The sequence below is a fragment of the Lampetra planeri genome, chromosome 9 (genome assembly GCF_965212315.1).
Source record: "Lampetra planeri chromosome 9, kcLamPlan1.2.h2, whole genome shotgun sequence".
In the NCBI taxonomy this organism is placed as follows: domain Eukaryota; kingdom Metazoa; phylum Chordata; class Hyperoartia; order Petromyzontiformes; family Petromyzontidae; genus Lampetra; species Lampetra planeri.
Window position 1 is genome coordinate 4,297,441 of NC_136115.1, and position 14,825 is coordinate 4,312,265.

The 14,825-nt window shown below is 51.6% G+C and overlaps 1 protein-coding gene across 9 annotated transcripts in view; it reads left to right on the forward strand.

The window, feature by feature from the left end:
• LOC144720587 (WD repeat and FYVE domain-containing protein 3-like) overlaps positions 1-14,825 on the forward strand; it is a 129,295-nt gene that overhangs the window by 48,002 nt on the left and 66,468 nt on the right. For all 9 annotated transcript variants that reach the window (XM_078597428.1, XM_078597429.1, XM_078597420.1 and 6 more), the window contains 5 exons: positions 1,348-1,538; positions 2,244-2,402; positions 2,988-3,061; positions 6,641-6,808; positions 7,260-7,372. In XM_078597428.1, coding sequence (XP_078453554.1) covers positions 1,348-1,538; positions 2,244-2,402; positions 2,988-3,061; positions 6,641-6,808; positions 7,260-7,372 — 705 coding nt within the window. The remainder of the gene's footprint in view (positions 1-1,347; positions 1,539-2,243; positions 2,403-2,987; positions 3,062-6,640; positions 6,809-7,259; positions 7,373-14,825) is intronic.

The window sequence follows — 14,825 nt, forward strand, 5'->3', positions numbered from 1 at the left end:
TCTTTCCCGAGGGAAATTGCGCGCCGCATTAAACCGCCCTTGACGTTAAGCTGGGTCTCGCATTACCCTGCGCCCTTGCCTCAGGATCTACTTTTACAGCTACTATGTTTCTCTACAGCCCTCATAATTCTTAATGTGGCAATGGCTGTTAGATTCACCAAGGCACACGTTTCTTTTTACCATCCTGAAAGCATTTCTTTGTTATCAGTCTGCAAATATATACAAAATGTAAATGTTTCTTTTTCGACGGCCTTTCCGATGTGCTTCCTGTGCCCGTCATTGTTAACTTCACTGTCGGCCTTTCGGCCTTTGTGTGGATCATTACGTCGGGGGTGAGCCACGTTTTGTGTAAAGCATAACTTGTCATTTCTGTTGACTCTCACGTCATGCAATAAAGGACTGTGACTGCGTGAGCCGGCGATTTACCTTTGAGCCGGGCGTGGTGGAGCTAACTTGTGAGCCAATGCTTTGGAGGCAAGGGACGGTAAATCGCGCAGATTTGTGAAACATCTAAATCCGCTGGGATACAAGGGGGCCAGCAGATGGCAGTACAGCTAATCAGTTCGTGAACCCATCTGTATGGACCCTAAAGCAGCCATGGGTTTTATCCAAATGTCTCCAGCTATCCCCCACATATGCAAGAAACTCCACAAAATGTGCACGGCCTTTGGCTCTGCGCCGCGGGAGTTCCGAACGGACACTTCGTCGCGTGATTCCGCACCTCCTATGAGCACGGTTGGCTACGTGCGGCACGAAAGGAGTTCAACATACACACGTACATACGTTCGATGCCGATATCCCATATTTTACTAAAATTTAACGAATATATTTCGATTTAACGCTTTCGTGACTGCAGGGATTCATCTTCTTGGTTTTTTCGGTAAAGTCACGTAGAAGGGAAATAATAAAATAATATAAATAAAACATAATAAAATACAATTCTCACGACGTTTCGGCCACAACGCAAGCAGCCGTCCTCAGGTGAAGAACAGGTCTGTCGGAAAGACAGCGTCTGAATGACAGGTCTGTCGGGAAGACAGCGTCTGAATCACGCTGTCTTCCCGACAGACCTGTTCTTCACCTGAGGACGGCTGCTTGCGTTGTGGCCGAAACGTCGTGAGAATTATTTTATTATGTTTTATTTTTTCTATTTTATTATTTCCCTTCTACGTGACTTTACCGAAAGAACCAAGCAGATTAACGAATATATCTACGTATTTGAATAATCTCAGATGTCGGTCAATACACCTTCTAATGAAGTTGGAGAGGAGCCGTTGGGGTGGGTCAGTGCGAGCTGCGGCGTGACGACGCGGCGGTGGCTTGTGCGCGTTCCCCCCACCCCGGCAGGAGTGCGACGAAGCGCCGCGCGGCCCGTGGCGAGCTCCTTGCAGTGCGTGGGCGGGCCGGCCCTCCTGCTGGGCCTCCTGGCCATGGCGGGGGACGTGGAGGCCCTCTACGCCGCCACCAAGGCCCTGGTGTGCGCCGTGCGTGCCAGCGAGCTGGCCCAGCGGGAGATGGAACGCATCCGCGGGTACCAGGTGCGGCGTTGGCACTGCCCGCCACCGATTGGAAACGGATGATGAAACGGGCGGTGGACACCTTACAGGCTTGCCTGCCATTGGACCGTGATGATGATACCGATTGATTGGGCCTTGGTTGTGTTGCTTGCAACTAGGCGCGGAGCGACGGGTTTGTCTGGCGATAAGAAGTGATTCTTATGCTCGTTGATGCACGCATTAAATGGTGCGCGTGGAATCGATAGTTTAAGTGAATGGAGCGACAGACAAAACTGTACGAATGAAGCATATGAATGAGAAACAATATAAAATAGTCCATAACAGCGAAACCAAGAAAACACTCAATGACTTGAATTGTTATCCCAGTTGTGAAAATGTTTCGAATTGTACGTGCGATTGAATCATCACATGCTTACTTACAGTCATTACATAATTACAGAATACTATCAAAAACATTATGGCAGTGTAATTATTGTATTCATGTTCACGTGCGAGACCAAAAATTCTCACTGCCCAAGCTGGCCAGCTCGAACGGCGCACGTGCGTAAAGGTCTCCGTTTAGCCTCCGAGGCTGTCGGAGCAAGTTGCGCGAGCGGGCCTCCGATTAGGAGCCGAACTTTCCCCTAGAAGGTGACGTCCCAGAACCGCCCCTTCGAAGTCACCTCGTCGTTCGGCCCCCTTGACGCGTCACTCTTTGATTCCCCCCCCCCTCACCCCCCCCGCCAGCTGCTGGCGATGCTGCTGAAACGCAAGCGGTCGCTGCTGAACACGCACAGCCTGCACCTGGCGCTGTCGCTGGCCGGCACGGTGGAGAGCGGGCGCGAGCGCGACAGCCTGAGCGGCCTCTGCCTGCCCGCGTTCCGCGACCTGGTCACCGACCTGCAGGTGAACTCGACGGCGCCGTCCCGGTCGCCCACGCCGAGGACGATTGGAGGCGCGCGATTTTGCCGGGAGAGCGGCGGCGCGCTCGACCTGTTGTCGATTGCACGGTGCTGTTCTGCAGGGGCTGCCTGTAACGCTGTGCTGATATACGAAAGTAAATTAATGAATTGTTCGTAAAGTATGGAACAAAAACATCAAAGTTCCTCTTTCGCCACTAAATGGCGGTGATTTTTCCTTGGCGCTTGTGCCAGTCTAGGTGCACTTTGAAGTCACGTAAAGCATTGAAGGCTCATTTGTAGGGGCTGACGGGACTGATCCTAGTATTGTTTTTTTCCCACTGAGATTGTTTGCAGATTACAGCACCTTTACTCCCCACTGTGCCAACTCACTACATTTTAACCGCTGTGATATAAATATAATATTACCATATTCGCAGACCTGTGTTTAAAGAGGAGGTTTATGGGGGGAGGTGGGGGTCGTAGCATCGTGATTAATCATGTTGTTGTGCACAAGTACAAAAGCCTAAGGCTCGTGAAACCAAACTTAAGCACCTCGGTGAGTTTTATCTCACCTGTGGCTTCTCCGCAGATATGGTTCCACTCGCCGTACGACCTGCACCTGTCGCTTCTCGACCACTTCGTTGACCTCCTCACAGAGTCCAGGTAACACGACCACGGCAACTAGGAAGCTAGCCTTGGATTCGCAGCCTGAGTTGCCCACGGCAGCCTTAACGAATCCTATTTTTAAATCCTTTATATTAAGTTCGCTTGCTTGCTTGCGTGCTTGCTTGCTTGCTTACGACCGTGCAAATCTTTCGGTCGTTTTTTAACCCACTTCCCGTGATCCAATCGAGCTGACATTTTCCACACAAACTCGTTGTGTGTGACAATTAATTTTCGTGAAAATGTTTTTCCAAAATTTTACACTGTTTAGGGAAAACAGATTAAATATTTAATTACCAATTGTTTAATACTGGCAGACAATCATCTGACCCATAGGTGGCAGCCATCTCAAGCCAGAGGACGAGGAGACTCTAGCCGCCACGCATATAAAGGATTTATAGTGAAAAACTTTGTTTTTACGGGTTTACTTGTTAAATCCTTTATATTAAGTTCACTTGCTTGCTTGCGTGCTTACGACCGTGCAAATCTTTCGGTCGTTTTTTAACCCACTTCCCGTGATCCAATCGAGCTGACATTTTGCACACAGACTCGTTGTGCGTGACAATTTATTTTCGTGAAAATTTTTTTCCAAAATTTTCCACTTTTTAGGAAAAAATGTTTTTCATATTTTATTTAAAATACCAATGTGATAAAAATGAAACTCTTACTCAAGAAAAACAGAAATTAATAATAAAATAAAACCGATGCCACGCATATAAAGGATTTATAGTGAAAAACTTTGTTTTTACGGGTAAATTTTTTCTTTTACCAGGTGAGCCCCACTCAGCACTAAAGCTCTTTTTCAGAAGCGACCTGGCCACAAATGATAGTTCAACGAAGTGGCTTGTCATGTGGAAATGTACAGCAGCCAAATACTCGCCATCATGGCAGAATAAAAGGCCAGACCCAGCACCAAGTGTACCATTGAGCACATTCTCGGTGGTGACGTCCACTGGCATCCCTTGTTTAATTCACCTTCAGAGTCACCTTACTGCCGAGGGAAATGGACGAAAATTACTCGTCATCTGTATTAGCCGATGTCAGTAGCTAAACAGTCGCTCCAAGCCTGGAGCGTGCCATTCAGACTCTGTCTACTTGACAGACCTGTTCTCCACCTGAAGACGGCTGCTTGCGTTGTGGCCGAAACGTCGTGAGAATTATTTTATTATGTTTTATTTTTATTATTTTATTACTTCCCTTCTACGTGACTTTACCGAAAGAACCAAGAAGATGAATCCCTGCAGTCACGAAAGCTTTAAATCGAAATTTAACTAAAACCTGTGTTAAACCTTCTTTGACATCACTTACCGACAGGGTCATCGTGGAGCATAGGGAGGGGGACGTAGGGATGGGGCTGGGATGGATTAGACCCAAGGCTTATGGAGACAGACAGCCTAGGCTGCGATACAAATTCTCAAACAGCCCAAGGCCATACACGGGCCGCCTAGCCGAGTTCCCAGTTGGCTGTGGGAACCGCGGCATCTGTCCTCGCTGCTCCATTTGCCACTCGTTTTGTCAAAAGCGGGGATTTTTTCATTCCTTCCGATTGGGGAAGGGTTTTTTTTTATCCTTCCATTTTCACGCGGATTGTCCTCGTGGTGCCATTGGCAGCTGGAGTGCTTCGGCACAAGGGGACAGATTCGCATTTGATCGCAATGTCCGGAAAACAATTTCCGTGGCAATTTCGCCTCCCAACGCTGGGAATGGAGAGATTGAGAGATTGACATTATTTTGCCAAAACCCGGTGGAAAATGTTACATTCTCCACCCATGCGTGTGTGATTGTAATGCAGCAGTGCCAGGCTGTCATGAGACCCGTATTCCCGTCGGGAAGTTGCACGGATTGCATTTGCTTTGTCTCTCGCAGGCAGCTCTGATGAAGCCACTGTGTTCCAGTTTATCGAATAGACTTTGTACATACATGGTCTGAGAGTTTAAACCCAGAGATGCAGTTTGCAGTTGTAACGCAGTTTTTTTTTTTATATGGGATCCGTTTCACTGGAAAAATAACAACAAAATATCACTAAAAGAATAGCAAGCTCATGGAATTATTCGACGAGATTATGGTATTTTCACTTACCTGTTATTCATGTTATTTCCACTGCGCTGTACATACGTAACTTTAATTAGATATTCTCAAGGGTTAGTATGTGAACACATGGCGGTTTATTCCACGTTGCATATAAACACGCTCTACCACTTCCTTGTACAGCACAAAAGCCACGTTTGTAAATTGTGGTTTTCTCCTTGAAATTCCCATTTTGTCAAAAAAGTGAAACTGAACTAAAAACTAAACAATTTTTATATTACCAGGTAAGGCCTACTGAGCTATATAGGTATGTTTCAGAAGCGACCTTGCTATCACAAATGATAGATCAACTAAGTGGCTTATAATGTGGAAATGTATAGCAGCCAAATAATCTAAACGCATGTTTCTAAATGCGGAGGGAAAAACCGGAGGACCCGGAGAAAAATCCACTCGACCACGGGGAGAGAAACAGTGCAAACTCCAAATATACAGCAGGTGTCAGGGTCCGAATCACACCCACGACCTCCCGTATACCTGGCGAGGTAGTTAACATCTCGCCACCGTGGCGCCCTCTGAGTTACCACGGCTCCCGGTGGGGCCTCGGCGAGGAATGCGTGCGATGAATCAAGCTCGTGAATGGCTTCATTTCCTGCCGCACCCATGTTCCGCCCTCGTTCTGGAGGTCGGGTCTTTTTTTCCCGGGGTTGCCCCCCCCACCGCCCCATGGGCGCTCATTAAAGTACACGTAATTACGCGTCCTCGGCAACTGTCGTCAGCGCGCACGCATGCACGCACGCACGGGGTTATTGCAGGGGGTATGCGCACTGTGTGGTGCACAGCGGATAGAGTATTGCATTTCACTCGGGATGAGGAACGTGTGGTAAAAAGCACGCAGCCTTTGTGTGCATGCAAAAAAAACCAGCAGCAGCAGCATTTCCTCGAGAAGTGTATTGTCATCCTATTATTACCTTCGCTCACCATCAAGGACAACAATGAATTATTTCAGGAAATGCTATTCGTTTTTTTACTATTATAATAGCCGGCATGATTATTCTGTTGTTTTTTCACGTCATTTACAGATTTGATAGTGTTGCATTGCAGATATTTGGGTTATGGGTTAGGGCCTGAATATTTTGGTTGGACGGGGCATGACAAAGAGGCTCGAGAGAAACGCCACGGGTACAACCCACGATGAAGCAACCATGGCCCAGAAACAATAACAATGAGCCCCAGGGCAGCCAGCGCAGCCGGGGGCAGCCGGGGGCAGCTGAGGCAGCCAGGGCAGCACCAATGAATGGTTTTCCAGCCTTTACCGTTGTGTCTCTGTTTCACCTCTGCTCGTCAGTCGGTCACATTTTGCTCAAATTTATTTGACGGTGACCTAAGACAAAGAAGACCAGAATGCAATTCTTAAGGAGCTGTTGATCGCTTTTCTGAATGATGCACGAGGCCGAGTGCTCTTTGTACGCGTTTTTGCGCTGTTTGTAAAATAACTATTGACGTCGATTCGGTCCATCGCTATACACACACCCACCCTGTGCTTTTACGCAGCGATGTGGAAGAGCTGCGGCGCATCATGCTGGGGCTACAGCTGGTGCCCAAGCTGCTGCACGTGCTCAAGGACCACACGCTGCCCCTGTCCAAGGCCACTGTGATGTCCATCGCACGCCTGCTCAGTCTCCTCCTGCAAGGCTTCCCCAGCAGCCACGACATGCTCTGGTCAGCAGCAACTCCTCATGCTTTAAAGGGCAGCGCACACACACACGCACATAGACACAGGAGACACCCAAACAGCACGTACAAGCACACTCAGCCACAGACACACACGGAGGGAATTACTATTCAACAGATTGTTGGCATTGGTGCCCGAACACAATTGATTAAAAAAAATACTTAACACATTCGTCAACAATACTGCCTTAAAAAGGTGGCATTTCAGGCAAATGACCCTTCTCTAAAGGATATCTATTTTTAAATGTGCTTAGAAGAAAGGGCCATTCCCCAAAAAAGTTGCAAATCAAAAATATTTCTTTTTTCCTTTCAAGGCAGTGTTATTGATAAATGTGTGAGCAATTTAATTTAAATTCTGATTATCATAATTCAAACGTTGTGGTAAACCATTTAAAGAAACAAAATAATCTTTAAATCCCCCCCCCTCCCCACCACCCAGGTATGGACAGTTCCTCGCCTCCACGTTGCCGACGTTTTCCGTCTCCGAAAAGTTTGTAGAGCTCAGAGCGGACGAACCGCAGGACGACGACGACGCTCTGAGCGACAACGAAGGCACGTGCAAGTTTCGCGATAATTCACGCGCCCCGCTGGTTTTTCTTGTTTTAATGTACGTATGTGAAACGACACGAACGACGAACTACTAGGAGCCTTCTTCTTGGTCCTTTCGGTAAAGTCACGTAGAATGGAAATAATAAATTAATAAAAATAAAACAATAATAAAATTATTCTCACGACGTTTCGGCCACAACGCAAGCAGCCGTCCTCAGGTAAAGAACAGGTCTGTCGGGAAGACAGAGTCTGAATGACACACCCCAGGCTTGGAGCGTATATTTAAGCTGGGAGGGAGGAGGAGAAGAGCGCTTTGACAATAGAATTTGAATATCAAGAGGAATTTTAGCATATTTATGGAAAATGCAGATATGCGATTAGTACTACTTGTGAAATGCGTATGAGGTTTGGCGAGGGGTTGAAAGTTATGTTTTGCCCGTGCATTATGCAGGATTAGCAGCATCAAAGGGAGGGGATAGGGGGAAGCATTAATAAAGGGAAGGAATGTTAATAGTCTGTAGCTGCAGTAGCTAAACCACCACGTAAACAACTAAAGTATAAACTACAAATTATCATCAGTATACTAAATATACTCTCCAATAAGCTGAGCTACTAACAGTAAGTAATACATTACAATTCTATGTCGCAAAAAATATAATATGCTTCCAGCTAAACTTTATTCTCTTACATCACACGGGTCTCCTCCGTACTATATACTGCCATAGACAAACACAGTAACAACACGAGGTCCGGTCTTCGTGCTTGTGCTTGAAGCTCATCCCTTCCCTCGAATGCCCCCTTCTATATCATTCCAGCACCCCCTCTTCTCGAATGTTCCCTCACTGTTTTTCCCCTAGCCAATCCCTGTCCTTCTCCTCTAAGGGATCCCAACCGTCGCCTCTGGGTTCCACTTCCCGCCTATTCTCGTTCAAACCCTTTTCCTACAATCACTTCAAAGCCTGCCTTCCCGACCAATCGCTGTGTAGAGGCCTCTTTCCTCCAATCGGAGACCTTGGCCTATTTTTGTAATAACCGTTATGCTACACGTTGGCTTCGGGTGAGTATTTGTGAATTTCTGTCATTACGTGCGTATGTGAAGTATTGGAAAATGACGGCAGGAAACTCCTTGACGGGAACACACTTCTTTTATTAAATCTTGACTTGTAACAATACAACGCGTGGCCTCCCTTCTTCACACCGCACTTCTCTTGACTCAGGATTCTGTGCTGCCGGCTCTCTGTGCCTCGTGTAGACTCCGCGCCTCGGCTACACTCCTCTCTCGCCTCGTGTAGACTCTGCGCCTCTGCTACACTCTCCTCTCTCGCCTCGTGTAGACTTTGCCTCTCTCGCGCTGGCTACACCGTATGCATACTCGGCTCGTGCAGACCGTTCTCTCTCGCTGGCTACACCGTATGCATACTCGGCTCGTGCAGACCGTTCTCTCTCGCTGGCTACACCGTATGCATACTCGGCTCGTGCAGACCGTTCTCTCTCGCTGGCTACACCGTATGCATACTCGGCTCGTGCAGACCGTTCTCTCTCGCTGGCTACACACTACACATTACTCAGCTCGTGTAGACCGTTCTATCTCGCTGGCTACACACTATACATTACTCAGCTCGTGTAGACCGTTCTATCTCGCTGGCTACACACTATACCTTACTCAGCTCGTGTAGACCTTTCTCTCTCGCTGGCTACACACTATACCTTACTCTCTTCTACTCTCCATTACTCTCCTCTCCGGGCTCTATCTCTGCACCTTCGTCTTCATTCTTAGATGGTTCCACTTCTGCCCCTTGCTCCTCTGTGCATCACCTTATATACCCCTTCTTCCCGGGAGACGGAGCGGATGCGGACCTCAACGTCGGCACCGCTCCTCCGTTACCCAATCCCCACGCGCTATCCCCACGATCCGGTTCCGCTCAGCGCGTGTTTCCACTCTCCGACCAATCACACCGCGCTGCTACCCGATCACTCCCTCTGGGCGCGTCACCGGCACACAGCCAATCAGCAGCACTACCCCCACCCGCGCACTGACGCCTGCTCCTCCCCGTCAGCGCGCGTCACCACACACACACCCGTACATACGCGCTGGCACACGACATATACACCCAGCGCGTATCACCACTACATCACCCCCTCCCACATAGCTCGCAGCCGGCCCGGCTGCTAACAACAACCAACCACGACGATAAAACGACAACCAACAAAAAAAAAACCCCATAACCCCCCGAGTGTGCCCCGTAACATAACACAACAACAACAAGAATAACTATGTACAGATTGACAATGAACGCGAAAAGTCAACAATAACACGATACGAGCAAATTCGAAACGAACGCGCCCCACGTCCCTGCGACTACACGCAGTGACGAGGCGCTCCAACTGCCCCGACTCCTCACGAGGCAGGTCATGCAAAGTAGCACGACCTGGCGCGAGTCCGTCTGGCTGGTCCATCGTATGGGGCGGGACACTGACGACCGTCCGGCGGTTCCGGCCGCTCCAGACGGCGCGGAACGGGCCTGAAAGGGCCGGCCCCGCCGCGGAGATCCGGCCGCCGGTGATCGGCAGCTGTCAGTTCCGAGACACCTGGGAGCAGATCAGGCGACAATACGTGTGGATCAGGCAGAGACATTTCCCCCTCTGGGTCGCCGGTCACGTCACACGCCCGGCCATCACGACACAAGGGGAGGCCATATGGAGGCGAGAACGGTTTCAGTCGGGAGGGGTGAACGTACCACCGGCGCTTTCCCCACTTTATCTGAACGCACTGGGGCCGTGCAACGCGCACGACCTCCACGGGTCCCCTCCACGGTCTCAACAATTTAGGCGACGTAGCCAAGGGTGCCTGAGGGCAATGCAGCCAGGCCCTGTCACCTGGTTTCCATTCGTGCATGGACACCTTCCGTGCCCGCAACCGTTCATTAGCAATTTGGCGAGCCCGCGAATTAAGCCGTGCGGCCTCCCTCGCCTCTGTCAGCTTATGAATATTAAACTTAATATGTTCTGCCAAATTAGAATTAGTTCGTGGAGCGGACAGGCCAAGTTGCGTTTCTATTGGCGGGTCAGCTTCCCGACCGTACATCAAATAGAATGGGGAAAACCCCGTAGCTGCATGGGGGGCCATTCTATACGCGGCAAGGACTCCCGGGACCTGCAGGTCCCAATCTACATGTGCCTCGCACACCTGCTGGCACAGCATGGAAGTCAAGGTTTTGTGGAGTCTCTCCACCATCCCGTCAGTCTGCGGGTGGTACGGGGAGGTACGCACCTTCTTGGTACCCAACAGATCGCACACCTCTTGCAACAATTTACTCGAAAATTTTTTACCTTGGTCGGTCAGCAGGCGTTCGGGAGCCCCCTTGTCCAGGACATAGCCCTGGACGAAGGCATCCGTCACAGCCGCTGCCGACTGGTTAGCGAGAGGCCACGCCATAGGCCATCGGGTAAAGTATTCGACCCCCACTAACAAATATTTATTCCCTCTCGGCGTGACTGGGAAGGGCCCCAAAATATCGAGTGCAACGAGCTCGTTGGTACGCGAGACCTGAATAGATTGCAGCGGTGGATTAGCTGCCACGGCCGGTGGTTTACGCCTGGCGCACTCAACGCACCCCTTCAGAATATGCACCACATCACTTCCCATTCCCGGCCAGTAATAGTCACGCTGAAGCAGGGCAAGCGTCTTGTTAACTCCCAAGTGCAAGAGGCGTTCGTGTGCCGCCAAGACAACCCTCCCCCTCACAGCGGAAGGCACCACGAGTGCGTTCCGCCGGGACAAACTGTCCCATTTCAATAACACGCCCCGCTCAAGTACATAGGAGCCGGTACGCTCCTGGTCCCCCTCGGGACCCCCAACCTTGCGGCGCAATGCTAGCAGCGAGCTGTCCGCCATCTGGAGGCGGCCCCATTCGCTGAGCGACAGCGAGAGCAGCGAGTCCCGACCCTGAGAGGCAGTGGAATCATCCCCACTCGGTGCGCCCGCTGTCGCAGCCAGTGCCCCCATCTCCCCCGCAAGCGTCGGTTTACAGCGCGCCGATCCCGACAAACACGCGCATTCATCACAAGGCAACAACCGCGACAAGCAATCGGCATTCGTGTGTCGCAACCCCTTACGGTACGTAGTCGTAAACTGATAGTCCTGGAGGATTTCCAACCAACGCGACAACTGGCCCGAGGGCTGGGCGACCCTCAATGAATACTGTAGCGCCGCGTGGTCCGTTCGGACTGTAAAGTGACGACCATACAGATATGGCCTAAACTGCTGCACAAAAAAAACAATGGCAAGCAGCTCGCGACGGGTGACACAGTAGCGCTGCTCCGCCGGAGACAACACCCTACTACCGTAGGCGACAACTCTTTCGACACCCCCAACGACTTGGGATAGCACCCCCCCAATGCCCGTGTTGCTAGCATCCGTGTCCAGCAAAAAGGGACTGGCAAAATCGGGATAACACAAGGGTGGGGCACCCACCAAGGCGTCCCGGAGGGAGCGAAACGCGGCCTCCTCCTCCGGTCCCCATTTGAACTTCACTCCCTTCGCCGTTAGAGCGTGCAAGGGTTTTGCAATAGTGGCGAAGTGCTCAACGAACCGCCGATAATAAGAAGCAAACCCGATGAAACTACGCACGTCGGAAACGGACGTAGGTGTCGGCCACGAACCGACACAATCCGTCTTCGCGGGATCGGTGGAGATCCCCGAAGAATCGACAATGTGACCCAAGTATCTAACGGACCTACGAAAGAGGTGACATTTGGCCGGTTTAAATTTCAACTTAGCCGATCGCATTCGCAAGAACACCCCTCTCAATCGCCGGAGGTGTTCCTCAAACGTTTTACTGAAAACAATGACATCGTCCATATAAATCAAGCATGTATCCCACTGCAAGCAAGCCCGACAAAACCAGCTCCATAAGTCGCTGAAACGTCGCTGGAGAGGAGTGAAGTCCCATGGGTAACCGGTTAAACTGGAACAGCCCCCCTGGAGTCCGAAATGCTGTCTTAGGTTTCGACTCTTCGTCGAGCGGCAACTGCCAAAACCCCGATAACAAATCAAGAGTCGAAAAATATCGCGCACCAGACAATGCATCGAGGGACTCATCCATCCTGGGGAGCGGATACGCGTCAGCCACAGAGATCTTATTCAGGCGACGGAAATCAACGCAGAATCGCAGGGACCCGTCCTGCTTCTTAACCAGCACAATAGGCGCTCCCCACGGGCTAGAGGAGGGTGAAATAATATCGGCTTCTAGCATATCGTTAACAGCCGACTGAACATGTTCCTTCTCCACGGGACTCAGTCGGAAGGGATTTAGCCTGACGGGCGCCGCATCGCCCGTTTCAATGTGATGGTGCAACAAATCCGTGCACCCAATGTCATACTTATGTTTACTGAATACATCAGAGAATTCAATGAGCAACTCGCGCAGCGCACCCAACTGCGCCGCCGACAAATCGTCCGAGGCGGCACATAACGAATGGACCCACTCAAGGTCTTCCCTTGGCTCAACGTTCCGCGCGGGGCTCGAGCCCACCTGCGCAACCAACCCATCATCCCCAGGAACCTGCGCCGCGTGAGCCAGCACGGTGCCCTGCGGGATGACAGCTGGTCGCGACCCCGCGTTCAAAACCATCACAAACGGATCCCTGTCAGCCCGCACCAAAGTGTGAGCCACCGATAAATCAAGACCCCCGACAGCCTTGTTAGAAGGACCCAAAAGCATACTCTGTCCCGAAGCCTCCCTCACCCATGGTTTTCGCAACCGGAGGGGAATCAACATCTGTGAACCCGGGGGCACTTGCACTGTCTGCGTCGCCACCGCTTGTATCGTAGCGCACGCCGTCCGAATGTCAGTAGGGCCCGTCAAAAATGAAATCCGGCGACCCGATGGCAGTTCAATGCATCGTTGATCGATAAGAATTTTAATGGGCATTTTAGCCAAAAAGTCAGTGCCCAAAAGACACGGAACTGCCAAAGAAGACGAAACGAAAACGGGTCCCGATAATTTGATATCTCCAATGCAAATGGACGCCCTAACCTGACCGATAATGCCCAACGATCCCCCATTAGCGGCGTAAATTGGCACATCCACTGGAAGCAGCGGACGACATTGGACTGGAAGAATATTATAAATGAGGTCCGATATAATAGTTGCCGATGCCCCCGTGTCCACTAACACCCTAATCTCAACCCCATCAATAGATCCCGTAACAACGGACGAACCCGCCGAAGCAGCCACAATTCTATGCCCCAATTCCGCCCATTCAATGTCTCCCTGGTCCCGGCCGAACCCCCCTCGCCGAACCGAATCCCCGAACCTTAACCGGCCCTCCTCCGCCGCAACGCGGCGTCCCATGTGTGCCGAATAAACAGGCCGAGCGTGTGAGGTGCCGCGACTTGCCGGGGATTGTAGAGATGACTTGGGCTCTCGGTCGTCGTCCAGCCGAGCTCCCATGGCGCGCTGCCGCGGAGCGCGGCACCCGGACGCCACGTGGCCCCGGAGGCCGCAGTTATAGCACGTGACGAGGGTCGGAGTAGATCTTGGTTGCTCCGACTTTCGGCCCGATCGCAGAGGCGACCGGGCCCCCGGCCTCCAGTCCCCTGGTCGTCCCGTGGCGAACGCCTCCTCTCGTGGGCTGACGACTTGGGGTTCGGCGACCACCAACCCCGGGGCTGCGACGACAGCAGCGTTGCAACCAACGCCTTGCTTCCGTTGTAGGGCCTCGTGCGCTTGAATACTCGTGGCGACTCTCAAAGAAGAAATATCAATGTCGTCAGCTGTGTTGATAGGGACCCCCAGGTCCTGCGCCAACTTGAGCAGCTGCTCCAAAACCATCGCGTCTTGGCCCTCCTCGTCCATCCGAGGGAACGCAGCATCAGCAAGAGCCAGCAACGCCGTGCGATAGGCCAGCGCGGTCTCCGTGGCCGCTTTCCGTCTTGCGTAGAACTGATGGCGGCATGTAGAGGGAGGCCCGTAGACCCTGGCCAACAAACCCAGCGCATCCTTCAGCGTGGAGCGGTCCGACTTCCGTGCAGCCCTGAAGGCCGCGAGCGCATCGTCGTCCAGCATGGCGGGCAATGCCCGCAGCGCCGTAGCATCGGACCACGCTGACATCTCTTGATGCGCCAAAAACCTTCGCTGAAATTGGCCCCAGTCTCCGCCTTCCGCCTTGAAGGCTGACAACGTGGGCAGGCGCTGCTGAAAAATGAAGTCATCCGCCTCGTGGTTCCTCTCCGCCTGTCCGTCGGTGTCTAAGATGGCGGCTCCAGCAGCAGACGTAAGATGGCGGACCCCCTCGCGCGCTGATGACGTCGATGCGCGCGCTTGGGAACCCACCACCACGTGGCGCTCGCCGTTCCCGCCAAAAGTAGGCCCAGGCGCAATGGCGGGAATCCCCCATTCGTTTTGGCGGGAATCTGCGGGGCGACCTTGTAAAATGTCCCCCACCGTCCCCG